This window comes from Gymnoscopelus microlampas (genome assembly GCF_963454915.1).
Source record: "Gymnoscopelus microlampas genome assembly, chromosome: 1".
Lineage (NCBI taxonomy): Eukaryota > Metazoa > Chordata > Actinopteri > Myctophiformes > Myctophidae > Gymnoscopelus > Gymnoscopelus microlampas.
In genome coordinates, this window is record NC_139962.1 from 4,672,696 (window position 1) to 4,690,083 (window position 17,388).

The following is a 17,388-nucleotide window of genomic DNA, read 5'->3' on the forward strand; positions in this document are numbered from 1 at the left end:
TATTCTAAAGAAACCAAACAAAATAAAATGGCCTTAAATAAAATAAAAGGGAGCTAAATGTAAAACATTACCTTTTCCGGTGTCTATTCGCACTTTTTTTTGGCGATGGGTTCCCAGATTGATTCGCACTACACACATTTTTCCAGCTGATATTTTCAATTTCTCTGTTGACTCATTTCTTGCGTGTGACAGTTCCAGACAGTGAGTCTGGACCTCTCTCTCCACACTGTCCACCTGCCTGAGGCATGTCTGTTTCTCAGTGAAAAAGTACACAAATGTTTGATTTAAGTAAAAGTATCAATACTGTAGAAATACCCGAATAAAACATTTTGCTTGAGTAAAAGGACAAAGTTATTGGTATAAAAATGTAGGCCTACTTAAAGTAGCCTATACTTAAAGTAGAAAATACTCATTATGCAGAGTGTCCCATTTCACAAGTATTCAAATATACTATATTTTGAAAATAGCAGATCTACAATCTCACAATGTGTCGCATCGCAACGCATTGTGAGCTTGTATAGGGTGTATAATATCACACATAGAATCGAAGAAACAGGACTTATAGCAAAGTATATTTAATAACAAAATAAAACACAAACAATTCGGCTTATCTGTAACATACAGTATTAGGCTCAAATGAGTTGTTAATTGAACTCTTACATTTGGTGCATAACTTCCGTTTGTACTTTATGTAGGTTCCATTGATCTACAAGTACTCATTAATGCAGTCATAGTGTGGGTCATGACCCAAAAGAATGAGATCCCGAATACAAGCGGCTGGCCTCTCCCTTAGAGATAGGTTGAGAAGTTCAGTCTCGGAGTAGAACCGCTGCTGCTTCACTTGGAAAGGAGCCAGCTTAGGTGGTTCGGGCATCTAGTGCGGATGCCTCCCTCGCTGCACCTCCCACTGGGAGGAGAGGAGGAGACCCCCCTGGCAGACCAAGGAACAGGTGGGGGGGGGGGGTTACATCTCCACACTGGCCTTTTCTCGGGGTCCCCCAGGAGGAAGTGACTAATGTTGCTCAGGAAAGGGAAGTCTGGAGCTCTCTGCTGAAACTGTTGCCCCCGCAACCCGACTCCGGAGAAGCGGTTGGAGATGGGTGCCTTGTTTCTTTGTTGATTGACAACTGCTAAATGTATTCCACTTAATACTCAATAATGGCAATTTCACAAGACTGAACCCATGTAATTGCTCAGTGGATTAGTTGCCACGAATGAAGGTTAGCAATGTTCTAGATAAGTGGTTCTCAAACTTTATCATGTCAAGGACCCCCAAATGTATATGTATTTGGCTGCGGACTGTGCCAGGGACCCCCCATACAAGATTTGTGTCGTTAAAATGTTTCAGAAATAATTCCAAATGTGTCAAATTCTTTCAAGATCTTTTCAAAATAGCAGATCTGCACGTTCACCAAGCACCGCGATGCGACGCGTTGTGAGCATGTAGATGGGCTATTTTCAAATAGCCGATGAAAAGGGTCAGAGTGGTTAAACTCATCTTGCTGGGGACTCCCTGGAACCCCATCAAGGACCCCTGGGGGTCCCCGGACCCCACTTTGAGAACCACTGATCTAGAAGAGCAAAATAACCTTGTTTATTTAAACATCACCCGTCAACAAATTAATGTACTGCACCATGAATGAATTCATTTGACGTGTTACAATGTCATTCATTCTATGTCAAATACAAGACATTCAAGTACAACATAAAATATGCTAATGTATAGGCTATATGCCTGTTCTACAAGCAATGACATGGAATTTCAACACCTTTATATGACACCTTTCACTTAAACAATGAGTTTACTACTTTGATAACTTAATAACTTAAATGAATATATTTGGGAATAGATAGGCTATTATCAGACTATTATTCTGATTGGAATATAGCTACCGTACATAATCAAATGTAAAATATGTATATTTTTTGTTTTGGAATTATTTGCAATTATGTACAGTGTACATGATCGTACAGCGGTCTGCGGTTTGAGTAGCACAGTGGTGGAAAAAGTACTCAACTCCAGTACTTGAGTCAAAGTATAGATACTCCTGGTCAAATATTAGGCTACTCCACTACAAGTGAAAGTTACTCATCTGTCAAATTTGTGCTTGAGTTAAAGTCCTGGAGGACTTGCATTTAAACATGCTTAAGTATTCAAAAGTACATACTGTAGGCTACATGCTTTTAAAAAAATACGTAAGTATTCAAAAGTACAAATTACAATACATTACATTTTATGCATTTCAACATTTTCCAGAAAGTTTCAAAAAAATATCAATAATAGTGAAAATTAGATTTTGACTATATTTTGAAATAGGGCTTACGTTTGAAATTCCTAATGTAGTCAAAAGAACAATATTTGTAAAGTACAGATACTAAGAAATGTACTTAGTTACTGTCCACCACTGATGGTGATCAACTTAACTTCTGCTTGGCCTATATAAAAAAAATATACAATCTTCAACATGTACGGCATGCAAATATACAACAAATCCCTTTGAACAGGAATTCCGTCAGGGTGCACGCTGTCTGTAGATAAAGATGGCTGTTGTTGCTCACACATAGCAACCAACACAGGGTCACACCCATAGGTCAAGGTCACACTCATAGGTCAAGGTCACACCCATAGGTCCCACCATGGACCAAACAGCCAAGGTACACATTAACACCAAACTGAAGATGTGGAAAGTGCCCTGTGCCAAAACGCACCACAAGGTGGCAGCATCATCAAGGCTCAGTCAAACCCTCTGAAACCTCTGAGCTGCCAGCAGAAGCTCTGGCATTAAAAAACGTGGGGATCTGAAACCCAGTTGAAGAAGTCACGTACGCTGCTTCAAAAAAGACAACCGTGTACGTGTTGTCAGCGGCAGATCAAAGCTGGCGGTCCCAGCCAGTGAGTAAACGGCTCACGGGGCCTTCATCGTGGAACAGTTCTGAATGACCCAGCCCGGTGCATTGGTGTCCAGCTTCAGCATCTCCATCACCCACTCATCCTTCTGGGCGCCCTCCAGAAACTCACTCAACGTTATCTGGCCTGGAGAGGGAGACATGATGAACAACAATTAAATCAGTCATTGTTGAACTAAAATAATAATAATAAAAAAATGTAAGGACCCCCCAGCCCGCATTACTCTGAGAGTACAAATGGAATCAAAATAATGGTCAATTTGGTTACAAATTAAATTTAAAAAAAATAGTTTGAGAACCACTGGCCACATTGAGTTATATATTTGTCTCAAAGGTCAAATCAGCCTTCATGTTATTGGAGGACAAACAATAGACTCTATGTTCAGCAAACCATATTGCAAATAAATTGGCCCTCTTCCTTACTTCCTTCACAGGTGTTACCAATGATACTAATGAAGGCTCAGTTCCATTCTGGTCAAACGGAGTGAGACTGTGTTGACTGGAGACACTCTGCTACACCAGTGGGTCTCAAAGTGTGGTCCAGGGACCCTCGTGGGTCCTTGAGGGGGTTCCAAATAGACCCTTACAGGTGTGTAACACTCTCAGAGTCAGTGGTGGAAAAAGTACTCACATTTTTTACTTAAGTAAAAGTATCAATACTGCAATGTAGAAATACTCTGTTAAAGAACAAATGTATTGGTATCAAAATGTAGTTAAAGTAGCAAACCAAAGTAGAAAGTACTCATTAAGTAGAAGTCCCATTTCACTAATTTTCAAAGTATAAAAATCTTTTGAAAATAGCAGATCTACAAGCTCACAATCCGTCGCATCGCGACGCATTGTGAGCTTGTGGATCTGCTATTTTCAAATGGCCGAAATGTATATATGAAATTTGAAAAATAGCCAAAGCAATCTTAAAATGACAGATGCGTTCCCGGTCTTAATGGGTTAATATAAACTCCAATCTGCTTCTGGCCTCCTATAGAGGCTCCGCCTACTTCACGCAGATACGGCATGTAAAACGGAGCTGGTGAGTCTTGCTATTTTTGTCTTGGATATGGAGCCTATTGGCTCGTGAACAGATGAGTGCAATATCAGTATATTGATTGGCTGGGCAGTTGAAACGCTGTAACCAGTTAAGCCCTCTATTAGAAAAACTGGGTTGTAACTATTACTTGGACCGATTTTTTCCCTCTGCACCAAATTTCTTCTAAAAAAAATAGCCGATTTACAAGCTCACAATGCGTCACAAACTGGCTATTTTTGGCGAACGTTCCCCCCAGAATTGGTTAAAACCTTTTGATTCTTTGCATGGTTACAGCACTTGTGCTTCGTAGGTCAGTAATAGATCACACCTACTTGTGTTAAATTAATCTCATGATTAACAACACTTTTTACTCCTTTTTACTGTAACTCTGGGATTATTAGCAAATTATGCCAAACCTTCTGGGCTACAGTATTGATGAAAACTTACATTGTATAGAACAAGGACAACAGCTGTGAATGTTGGTACTTTCAAAAGATCAAACCCATGTTTTTAAGTATTTATTTTTTATTGTAGCCTAATATTGTAATATTAATTATTACATCATTGTTGTGGGAACCAGAAGAGTGGCACCTGAGAGGTCTGGGAATGTCAATGTGAAATTGGCTATTCTTTTATATTCCAAAATGTGGAACGTGGTCTGAAATGATAATAATAATAATAATAATAGCTTGAATGTATATAGCACCTTTCATAAACCCAAGGACACTTTACATCAAAAACAATGAACAACAGACAAACGAACAAAACAAAACAACAAACAAATATTATGCCATAAAATATGAAATATGAGTACACATCATTTGAACATTTGACATTTAAAGCGTATAGTATTTCAACAATTGCTACAAACTGCTACAAAACCTATGGATAGCCAGTCATTAGGGGCATAAAGAAGAAGTTGAAGGGTAAATGTAGGTCTGATAAGTGTGCATGTTGACGTCATGTATAATTTACATTATTTCATAGCATTTTCCAAAGCATACTTTTATTCTTTCCTTTTTCACATTTTGGAAAGAAATGGCCAATTTCACATTGAGGTGCCCAATCTTCCTGTATACAGTACCTATGTTCTGTACTTACCATCCTAATACATTCATTATTAAATCGTGTTGCCATGTTCTGTACTCACCATCCTTATTCTCATCGACCAGCTCAAATATTCTGTCACAGATGTCTTTGGGTCTCATGTCGGGGCGCTGCACCTTGATTTTATAAATGATCTGTTGGGTGACAGAAGTTTACATCTTTATGTATGGATATTCAAACTGTATTCATTACATCTTTATTTATGGATATTCAACTGTATTGATTAACATCTTTATTTATGGATATTCAAACTGTATTGATTACATCTTTATTTATTTTGTTTTTGTATTTATTTGTATTTTATTTAATGACATTCAGAAAACATTGTCTTTAAAATGAAAGGCAGTATATATGTGAAGGTATAACCCTCAACCCTCAACCCTCAAACAACAATCTATGATGCAAAAGAATGAATGCAGATCAGAAGTATGTTTTCATTTTTTGCATAATAGATGTTCATGGATTTTCCCTGGTTTGAATGGTGTCACTGGCAATCATTCCTTCCTCGTGGATTTTACCTGTGAAGGTTTTCGCCTACCGGTATGTGGTCCCAACTCCCTATGTGAATCTGACAATGCGTTGATCTTTCGCACAGAAATGTCTAACCTCATGCACACAGCTGCTGCTACCTAAGTGCTACCACCTACAGTATGTGTCTAACCTTAGGCACTTTATGTCTAACCTCATGTACATACTGTACCTGCTGGTTTATGCTGTTTATGTAATGTAGATAATAGATCTTTTTTTGCCTCTCCTTGACATGTTTCTCTCAATTGTTTGATTTTTCTCTGCTCCCCGCTTTTTCGTTTTCTCTTTCTGAAAACACCAAAACCGGTGGAGCTTGCACAGAAACACATTTCTCCCACTTCTCCACACCTGTAAACCTGTGATGGGTAATATGGTGGCATGAATGTATAGATTGCCAAGTATATATATTGTGTATTTGTTATTTATCTCATTGAAGCAAGGTTTCACATAAATGTGTTAATTCCAACTCAGCTACAGCTGTCCATCCAACAGCTGAGCTGACTCTCCCATGCTACTGTCACTCTGTCAGTTATTTGTATATGTGTACCTATGTTTGTGTCGCTCTTATCTTTAGTGCATACCTTATAATAGTAAAGGTGTAACACACACACACACACACACACACACACACACACACACACACACACACACACCCACACCCACACACACACACACACACACACACACACACACACACACACACACACACACACACACACACACGCGCGCGCGCAGTAGTAAGTCAGGGGCTTAGACTGCGGACGTTGTCACTTCATCCAATAACAGAGTGGGCTACGCGCTGACCTGCAACCTTAATCCTTCACCTCTGGCACCAATATAGCCTACTTTAACCTACTTTAAATAGTCTACTTTAGCTGGACAGAAATTGTGTTATGAAACCGCCCGAAAAATACACCTGACTCATATCCTGCTTTTATATTCCACTTGCCGTCCTCCAATAGAGACATTCTTCGACTAATAGTCATGGTCAATTTATCGACTAACCGATTGGTTGATTTAATCAAACAGCAATTGTTTTAAATTGTGTTTGCCGTATAAAATCATGCAGAGATATTGGTGAGGTTGAGAACTCTCAGAATTCTGGCTACTGTTGGTCTAATAGAGTGGGTGTTAAAGGAGAATTTTGGACTAAAGTTTTATTACCTTTTCTATGATGTTATGATTTCTTAGGATGAATGGTACAGTAGAACAATTTCATAACTCCACCCCTGGTCCGCCACAGCTTAAAAAGGTGCGCGGATAGGCCTTAGGTTAGATCACATATTTTAATAGCTTTTTTTTTTTTGAGAGAGAGAGAGATCTGACGTTCATAGTGACAGAACACTGTCCAAAAAACAAAACAAAAAAAAACAGAAGTCACGCTAGACGAGATTTAAATCTCGTCTAGCGAGACTTCTGTTTTGTTTGTTTTTTTGGTTGCATAGTGTTCTGTCACTATGAACATCAGATCTCACCAAAAATAAAAAATATATTTTTTTAAAAATATGTGATCTAACCTAAGGCCTATCCGCTTCAACTGTAAGTGAGATTCCCCATTCAAGTGAATGAGGCAGCTTAGAGGGCTTTTAAGCTCTGGCGGACCAGTGGTGGAGTTATGAAATTTTTTCACGTATTTTAATTGTTGTTGTTTTTTTTTGGTGAGATCTGACGTTCATAGTGACAGAACACTATGGAACGTGATTGTCTTGAATGCGCCCCACCGGAAGTCTTGCTAGACGAGATTTCAATCTCGTCTAGTAGTGATGAGCGGGCCGACCCGTAACCCGCGGGTCCCGCGAGTCAACCCGCGGCGCGGGTGGTCGAGTCAGGATTTCAGAGGCAATTATGCGGGCTGCGGGTGAGCGGGTCAGCCGCTCTCACACGCAAAAAAAACCCAACCCTATTTTGAACAACATGCTTGTTTATTTAGCCCATGACAATGTTGTGCTACTGTAGACATTTAAAGCGACATTGGGTACTTAAAAGAGCGCTATATAAATCTGAGCTATTATGTTCGCGGGGCGGGTTGAGGCGGTGACATTCTCATCATAGGATATCATAACATCATAGAAAAGGTAGGCCTATGAAAACCGTGGGGCAAGATTCCCCATCTAGAGTTTATATGATAATGTGCTCATACTTTTTTCAAGAAAACCTGAAAATTCTAAATTGAAAAAAAATTAAATAAAAATACTAATCGATAAATCTATACCAGTGGTTTTCAACCAGTGGTCCGGGGACCATTAGTGGTCTGGGGGGCTACCAGGGGGTCCCCAGCTAAATTAGTTAACATAGCCTCGGAATCATTTTAACCACTTAGCTTTGGCTATTCAAAAATAGCACATCTACAAGCTCATAGCGTGCGCTATGAGCTTGTAGATCTGCTATTATTGAAAAATCTTGAAAATGTGTGCAAATCTTTGAATATATTATTTTTTCAAAGGGAAGATTTATAACTCAAATCTTTGCTTCTGGGGGTCCCTGGCACAAAACATTTTCAGATGGTGGTCCGCGGCCAAATGTATATCAATTTAGGGGTCCCTGGCAGGAAAAAGGTTGAAAACCACTGATCTATACCAAACTGAGAGATGAGTCGATTATTCAACATAGCCCTAGATTAACAGTAGGCAACTTTTTATATTCCAATTATGAATGGAAGATTAATTAGAAATTGTTGCTGTCGGGCAGAAATCTCTTATCTCCATAATTCTATTTTTTTTTTTTTTGTAAATTAACGTCCTACTTGATCACACTACAGTGTCACACAATAGCATCAAAAGTAACAGATCTACAAGCTGTGTCACAGAATTTGAGCTTGTAGATCTGCTACTTTTGATCATTCTAAATTTGAATCCTGAAACGTACGTTTTGGACATATGAGGTTTCCACCCGGCAGATTGATTGATTGATCCAATACATTGAGGACTCTAACAGGAGCACTCATCCAAAGTCACTTGGACTACGCATGCACCTTATGGTCCCATAGCACCACAAAGGCCTTAAAAACAAGGCTCCAGACATCCCAAAATAAACATTACTTACATCCACAACGCATTTAAAGGTATATTTCACATGTTATCATCTACTCAGGCTGTGAACACCCAAGACAGTTTTTAAGTTGCTCGATTCAGTATTTAGAATTTTAGATATTTGATATTCATTTTATCAGACACGCCCCCTTCCTATACAAACCCATTGTAACTTCAAACTCCATTTTAACCATGATAGATTCATCAAGAACACCCGTCCTTGGTTCTGGTGACTCGTATCACCCTCCTAATACGTGAGGGGGCCATGTTTTTTTGATTACTTTTTTCATTTATTTTATTTAATTGTTTTATTTTATTTAAAAAAATCATTTTCCAAGTCTTTTTATTATTTTTTTTATGAAAAAAGTAATTGAAAAAACACGGCCCTCTCATATATTAGGAGGGCGATATGAGTCACCAGAACCAAGAACGGGTGTTCTTGATGAATCTATCATGGTTAAAATGGAGTTTGTAGTTACAATGGGTTTGTATAGGAAGGGAGCGTGTCTGATAAAATAAATATCAAATATCTAAATACTGAATCAAGCAACTTAAAAACTGTCTGGGGTGTTCACAAAAGGCTGAGTAGACGATTAAATGACCAAAAATATTTTTTGAAAGTCAAATATCCCTTTAACCCTTGCTCACTTTACTAGGGTCGGATGGCTCAGGGTAGAGGACAGAGTACAGCAACTTGCAATGGGCCTGCACCACAAAGACACCCATGTACCTGTCAAAGAACTTCACAAAACTAAATGAAGTCCACAACCACAACACCAGAGGTAGCTCCACTAATCACGTTCAACCCAGATTTGGCTCAAACAAGGGGTTAAATTCATTCTCCTGCTATGCCACAAAAATGTGGAACGCCCTATACCAACAGTCGTAAAGTACAGGTGGCTTTAATTTGAAACTGGCCCCTGTAAAAGTCAAAGCCTAGCCCCCCCCCCCCCCCCTGTATATTTTTCTTTTTGTTTTACGATGTTTTGCATAGTAGTGTATATTTGTCTGCCATTAAATGTTTCGATGAATTGAGTACAATGGAAACAAGCCATAGTGCTTTCTTGCGTTTAAAATCCTCTTAGCAGACCTTGTATTGAACTGTACTTTCCTGTGCTTTTTTTTTTGGCAAACTGCTAATAAAGTATTAAATCAATCAATATTCAATCAGAGAAGAAATGCAATGTGTAATATAGAAACACATATTTCAATAACATAAGTGTTACACAGGTTGTTCTTACCTTTATGACGTGGTAAACTTCCTGTCTGTCTAGTTTTCCGTTGCCATCCTTGTCGTAGACCTTGAAGGACCACTTCAGCCGGTCTTCAAGATTCCCCCGCAGCACCAGATGGAGGGCCGCCGTATACTCCATGAAGTCCAGTGTGTTGTCCTAGAATAAAAGTACAGTATTACCAGGGGTGGAACTTCAAGAAGTACATGTACTCAACTCAAGTACTGTACTTAAGGACAGTGCATGGTGGAAAAAGTACTCACATTTTTTACTTAAGTAAAAGTATCAATACCGCAATATAGAAATACTCTGTTACAAGTAACAGTCCGGAATTGAAAATGTACTTGAGTAAAAGTACAAAAGCATTGGCATCAAAATGTACTTAAAGTACCAAAAGTAAAAGTACTCATAATGCAGAATGTCCCATTTCAAGTTCTCAAATGTATAAACATCTTTTGAAAATAGCCGATCTACAAGAATACTAGACTTTTGTTTCTATGGTGGTATTAAGACTATAACTTAAGCACAAAATGTGAGTATACTTCTTCCACCTCTGAGAACCACAAATATCGACAGCAGCAACCCACCTGGTTTGTGTCAAAGGAACGGAATATGGTCTCCAGGTAGAGGGACTCCTCCTCACAGGTGCTCCCCACCCCGAAGATCCTCTTGAACTCGTGTAGATGCAGCCTGCCGCTCGGACAGCGCTTCATGAAGGTGATGCACAGGTCCTGGATCTGGGCCAGATCCACCACCTCCTCGCTGTGCTGGCTCTCATCCTGTCCCATGGGTGCTGTTTCAAATGATTCAAAAAGCTTGAAGTGGTAAAAAATGGGAATTGTTGAATTGATATAAAGCAACGTTTGGCTACATATGTGCAGGGCTACAGTACATATAACTGAAGCACCCACTCACACGGTCCCATCAAACTCCACTGAACGGATTAGCCTCACATCACATTCAGATCCCACTGAGCCGTCCTGGTGGACGGACTGGGCATTGCAGTTTAGGAGAAGGTCACTAATCTTATTAGCATAATCAGATGATCTTACAGTCAGTCGGTCAGTCGGTCAGTGCTGTCACCAGAGCAGATAGGCGACAGAAATAGAGACACCGTGCCACCAACCGTTATGAAAGAGAACCCATTTCACCGAATGTTAATGACTAAAATAGGCAAAATCATTGGCCAAAATCCACTATCTACAAGCTCACACCGCGTCTCTGGCAGATCTGCTATTTTCGGCAAAGAAATTTGAGGGGGGAAAAGGGAGGGGACTGAGTATAGACCCCTGGGGGACCACAGTTCAACCAAGTATTAAGGGTTTAAGTGGATAATAATAGAAAGGTCATTATCTCTGTGACAGTATTTAGTTCAGTTATGTCATCTGAAACATGGACTCAAGGGAGGCAACACTTACTAAGTAGAGAAGTGTTTTTTTTACCTCCCCCAAGAGGAGGTTTAATCTGGATCTTTTGCTTTCTAGCCCATTAAGACCGGGAAAGCATCAGTCATTTCAGATTTTAACCACTTATAATTTGGCTGTTCAAAAATAGCAGATCTACAAGCTTATAGCGCGGCACAGAGTGCCGTGTTATAAACTTGTAGATCTGCTAGTTTTTTAAAAATCATGAACATTTGTGCAAATCTTTGAATATATATATTTCTAAAGCGAACATTTGTAACTCAAATCTTTGCTTCTGAGGATTCTACAAATGTCTTCAAAATCCAAACAGTTTTTTGAAAAAACGTATGTCGCTATTCAGTGGTTCTCAAACTTTTTCATGTCAAGGACCACCCAAAATTATATGTATTTGTCCACGGACCCCCCATCTCAAAATATTTTGTTCCAGTGACCCCCAGAAGCAAATATTTGAGTTCTTTTTTTATATATATATTCAAAGATTTGCACACATTTTCTTTTCCAAAAATAGAAGATCTACAAGCTCATAGCGTGGCACTCGGTGCCACGCTATTAGCTTGCAGATCTGCTATTTTTGAATGGCCGAAGAAATCTAAAATGACACACACAGATGCGTTCCCGGATTGAATGGGCTATAGGCAAGGCAAGGCAAGGGATTTTTATTTGTAGAGCACATTTAAACAACAGGGTAATTCAATGTTCTTTACACAGAACATCAAGCAAAGGAAACACAATAATACAATTATAAGATAAAATTAGGATGCATAAAACAAAATAAGTAAAACATTAATAGATACAGTTATAGTGCAGACGAGAAAAGAAAAGAGAAAAAAATAAAAGTAACTCTAGGAGGGAACATTATTTCTCCTCATGGACTGAATATGGAGTATGACCTCAAGTGTTTTCTGTAAAGTATACCTTTTTGGATGAATGGATTATTATTTTATTCATATGGTTCATTCAGAACTTCTCCATTAATTCTCCATTAAATGTGCATTAGAAATCTTTTGATTGATTGACTGACTGGCTATTTTCACAATATTTATCTGTGGAACCGAATCAAACTAAATGTAACGCCTCAACTCCTACAACTCCAAGTGTTTGTCAGGCTGGGGGGTCCCCAGTTCAAATATGATTATTTTGTAATTAATGTAATTAATATACTGTACTTTTTTTTTTCATCAACCATAAATATAAACTTTTTAAATGGTCTATCATTTACTATAATTGCAATTAAAGGCAAAACATAGAGATTATTTTTTTTAAGTTAAAGCTCTATATTGTGATAGTAATCATTGCAATATAGCATTTGTTCAGTCACAAGGGTCTCCACGTCTCTCCAGCTCTTTAGTACAGAAAATATAATGTCAGTTGGGTCAATTTCATTCAATCCCAAAGGTCTCAAAAAAGTCGCTGCCATTTGCACACTCTCAGAGTTATGGGGTGTCCTTGAAATTAAGGTTTAAAAAACACTGTTGTACATACGTTGGTGTCATTTTGCAATCTTCACACAAAAAACTCAAACAAACAAACTAATACTAACAATATAATAAGCCTTCATCTTGTGTTAGAGGCTGGTCTTACCTGTGGTGTGATGGGTTGGCTGGAGGTAGAGAATGAGGGCAAACCTAAATGGTTTTCAAGAGGGGAGAACTACCGCGGCCCAGATCTTGGCCCTAAGGAGAATAATCGAGGAGGTGAAAAAGAACAACCTGACTGCTGTACCGTGCTTCATCGATTTCAAAAGGGCATTCGACTCGATCCACAGAGGCACAATGATGAAAATCCTTACAGCCTACGTTGTCCCTCCCAACCCACTCCGGGCAATAGAGACCGTGTACGCAGGAACAAGGGCCAAGGTGGTGACCCCACATGGCAACAGTGAGGAGTTTGACATTCAGGCTGGGGGACATCCAGAGTGTGCCAAGGTTAGCCTTCGGCTAAATGTCAAGAAAACCCGAGGTTATCACCTATAACAGTGGTTCTCAACCAGTGGTCCGGGGACCACCAGTGGTCCTTGAGGGGGTTCCAGGTGGTCCCCAGCTAAATGATGGAGTTCGTAACCAAATGGACCTTTATTAGATATTTAACTCTTGAGAGTGTAAAATGAAACCAAATGGAACCTCACAGGTCCATTTGGTTTCATTTTACACTCTCAAGAGTTATTGTTAAATATCTGCATTACTTAATTTACAAGAAGTCTACACAATTAGAGGATGTACAATAATAGTTATTTTGTATCGTATCCAACGACAACAAAATATTCAAAGTTTTGAGTCTGAGAGGCTAAATCTCATCAAATGGTGGTCAAATGCCAAATAAATAATGGACCTTGATATGAAAAGGGTTGAGAACCACTGACCTATAACATCGGAACTTCCACCTACTACAACATCAACAACAATAGGAGGTACTGCTCTGAAAGAAGTCATGAAGGACTTCAAATACCTGGGTTCAGGGGCTGGCCTAGCGGTCCAGGCACATACCTCATACGCTGGTAATCCAGTTTGACAGCGTGTTGCGGGTTCGACTCCCGATCCTGATGACCTTTGCTGTGTGTCACCCCCCATCTCTCTCCCCATTTCCTGTCAGCCTACTGTCCTGTCAAATAAAGGCATAAAAAGCTTAATATATTAAAAAATATCTTTAAAAAAATAAAAAAAATACCTGGGTTCATGGGTCAGCTCAACTGAGAAAGATCTGAACGTGAGGAAGGCACTTGCATGGAGGACCCTGAACGACATGGCCAGTGTATGGAACTCCAACCTCCCCCGACAAATCAAACTCAGCTTCTTCTATGCAACGGTAGAGTCTGTTCTCCTCTATGGCAGTGAATGCTGGACCCTGAAACCATCCCTGCAGAAGTCTCTAGACGGGTGCTACACCAGAATGATGCGTGCAGTACTTAACATCAGCAAGAGTGAACATGTGACCAACAAGAATCTGTATGAGGGAATACCAAGGGTAAGGGATAAAATGGCAGCCAGGAGAATGAGACTATAGCAAGACACTGTCTGTCTGAGGACGACCGAGAGAGATTAACTGAATCATTCCTCTATAAACTGAATCATGTCTTTGGTCAATCTCAGTCCTGTCTGTGTCTCGTCATGTTCCATAAAAGTAAAAAAGAATCATGGTGATATGTTAATATTGATAACCAAACCTTCGTTTTTCTGTACGCTTCACCAATAAAATATATTTTTTTTTAAAAACTTTAAAAAGTCCTGAATCATTCATATATGAACTATCATTATGTTTTCAACAATAACAACAACAACAACAACAATGGTAATAATAATAATAATAATAAGGGTAATAATAATAATAATAATAATAATAATAATAATAATAATAATAATAATAATAATAATAATAAATAAACTACATACTCACACACACTTTTCACGGCTTTATTAATAAATCAAGGACACAGACCATCAGGATTATTTTTTGATCTTTCACTGGTATATCTTTCATAATAACCTTCTTATTTTTGCCAGGGGCAAGTGTCTGCCCCTGACTCTCTGAGTCTGCCCCTGACTCTCTGTGTCTGCCCCTGACTCTCTGTGTCTGCCCCTGACTCTCTGAGTCTGCCCCTGACTCTCTGAGTCTGCCCCTGACTCTCAGTGTCTGCCCCTGACACTCAGTACGTGTCCCTGATACTCAGTATGTGTCCCTGATACTCAGTGTCTGCCCCTGATACTCAGTATGTGTCCCTGATACTCAGTATGTGTCCCTGATACTCAGTGTCTGCCCCTGATACTCAGTGTCTGCCCCTGATACTCAGTGTCTGCCCCTGATACTCAGTATGTGTCCCTGATACTCAGTATGTTCCCCTGATACTCAGTATGTGTCCATGATACTCAGTATGTGTCCCTGATACTCAGTGTAAAATGCAGTTGTATTGCTCCTACAGTAGCATTGATGATTTATTGTATAGTATTGTATGTTTATATGTCTTGAATACATAGGACCACAATGGAAATAAGCCCTCAGGGCTTTTTGTGTTATCCTTTTAGCACCATTGTTTAACTGTACCTCTGTACTTTTTGCAAGCTGATAATAAAGTATTCAATCAATCAATTAGAAATGTACATTACAGGCTAAATAGTGGACATACGCTCTATTGGCCTTTTTGTGCCTCCTTTTGACTACGATTGTGCAATCCTTTGCTTTGTGCATTCGTTTCTCTCGTCAATACGCAAATACATCAATCAATCAAAGGTTTGTCCAAACCCAGTTCGTGATAAAGGGTTGGATCCTCTTCCTGAAACGCAGCGATCATCTTTGACGATGCCTCGTTCCCTTTCTTTCGCACCATGTCGATTAATTTCCGCGCTTTCTCTTTCCTGTCCTTCTCCCCTCTAACCAAGTCCATCTCTCCGTCGTTGAGAACCTTCTCATCCAGCAGTGTGTCCAGCAGACCATCGAGGACGGGCCCCGACACTCGTTTGACGAACTCTTTACGCGCGGACCCCAACGTCTCGGCCTCCTGTGATGTCATCGTCACTGTCGACGCGGTTGGCTGACTGGGGCCGGAGCTTGAACGACCTGGAGGGAAAATAATGCCTTGTTGTCAGTTACAATTAATTATTAAACTGTTTAATTTTTTTTCGGTTTCGGGTCGAAAAAATTGCGGGTTTGGGTGGGTTTTGGTACTTTTTTTCCTTTACTTTATTTCGGTTTTAGGTCCAACTTGACCATACTGTACAATACCAAGTAAATTTTCAAAAAGCCAAAGTTTAAATGGGGCTGAAGCGGTTTATGTATGTTTAGTCATAATAATTAAAATCCACAAAGTAACTAGTAGTAACTAAAGTTTTCAAATAATTGAGGTGGAGTAAAAGTATAATATTTGCCTCTGAGATGTATTGGGAATAGAAATAAAAATATTGCAAATTGGAAATACTCCAGTCAAGTAAAATGACCTTAAAATTACACTCAAGTACAGTATTTGAGTACATGTACTACTTAGTTACTTTCCACCACTGTCAGCATTAGATAAGATGAATTACTCACCTTCTGCAAAGATGAAAAGAACACATTTTTGTTCCATAGCCCCACATTGTCTTGGTTTCAGAGATCATGGTAACTTAAAGTAAATATGAACTTTTGCCACAAAGTCAGAAAGTCTTTATATTCCATAATGTCCCATGACCCACGTCCGTGTTATTTACTTTTTTACGATGCACGTTAGTCAAGTGGAGCTGTGCTCCGTGAGCAGAAAGCTGTCAAGTGGCCTCCAGAAAAGAAATCTGGTTTCCTTTCAAAACGATGTGCATTTCAGAATAAGAGGTTTTTAAAAACTCTATCCTTGTAATGTTACAATTCAACACACGTTTTATTTTGAAATCATACTACTGGAAGTAGAAGTACCCAGGTAGCCTAGTTGAAACTACTTAACTTCACGCGAAAGCAGCAGTTTATGCGGAACGGGGGGAGAGAAAAAAAAGAAGTCAGACAAACAGTGGGGGGAAATCACGGATCTGTGAGAGTGTCCCGTCGTACGCACAAATTAATGAATGGTTGTGACGCCCTGTATGTTAATCTGACGTTAGTAGATTATGTTTTATTCTTGAACATGGCCATGGGTCTGTGGCAGGTTATTTAATATGGGATTTTCACAGCTGCCTTTGACTTTTTCATAACGGAACGGCGTTCCGCCACCAAACCTTTTACCGGAACGTAGTTCCGGCCCGTTCCGGCCCACTTTCACCCCTGCATATCGCTCTTTCTCGCCTCAGTTTTCTACCAATCCAATAGCTTTTTTTTACTAAATATTTATCCCACGATTTTGTAACCCCATTTTTTACACCCAGTGCCAATTGTCTATGTAATCCTGGGCACTACCTTCCCTCTGCCAACCTAGGGAGGCCAGGGCCGAGCTCATGCCTCCCTCAATGCATGAGAGCCAACTGACCTTCTTGTCACCTGACAGGGGAGAGTTTCTCTGGTTGGATGTAACGCGTGGAAGGAACACGTTATTCCAACCAGTTCCTTTCCCCTCCATCAGGCGCCCCGGCTGGCCAGGGGGAGGCAGTATAGTGACCAGGATTACTGCATGTTTTTGTGAGGGTACCTACCCTAGGGAACACGAGGAGAACATGCAAACTCCACACAGAGACTTGGCTTTTTCT

General features: G+C 39.7%; 2 protein-coding genes across 2 annotated transcripts in view; both read right to left on the reverse strand.

Moving 5' to 3' along the window:
* Positions 1-2,906: 2,906 nt before the first annotated feature.
* LOC311049884 (guanylyl cyclase-activating protein 2-like) lies at positions 2,907-10,618 on the reverse strand (the record flags this gene model as incomplete). Its single annotated transcript, XM_084063792.1, has 4 exons — positions 2,907-3,034; positions 5,085-5,175; positions 9,840-9,989; positions 10,418-10,618. 4 exons carry the CDS (start codon positions 10,616-10,618, stop codon positions 2,907-2,909), a joined length of 570 nt encoding a protein of 189 aa, XP_083919918.1.
* A 4,086-nt stretch (positions 10,619-14,704) lies between these two features.
* LOC311049956 (uncharacterized protein) overlaps positions 14,705-17,388 on the reverse strand; it is a gene marked incomplete at its 5' end in the record, with an annotated part of 65,093 nt that continues 62,409 nt past the window's right edge. The window contains one exon of the mRNA XM_084063915.1: positions 14,705-15,802. Within this exon, the coding sequence (XP_083920041.1) occupies positions 15,462-15,802 (341 nt within the window). The 3' untranslated portion in view covers positions 14,705-15,461. The remainder of the gene's footprint in view (positions 15,803-17,388) is intronic.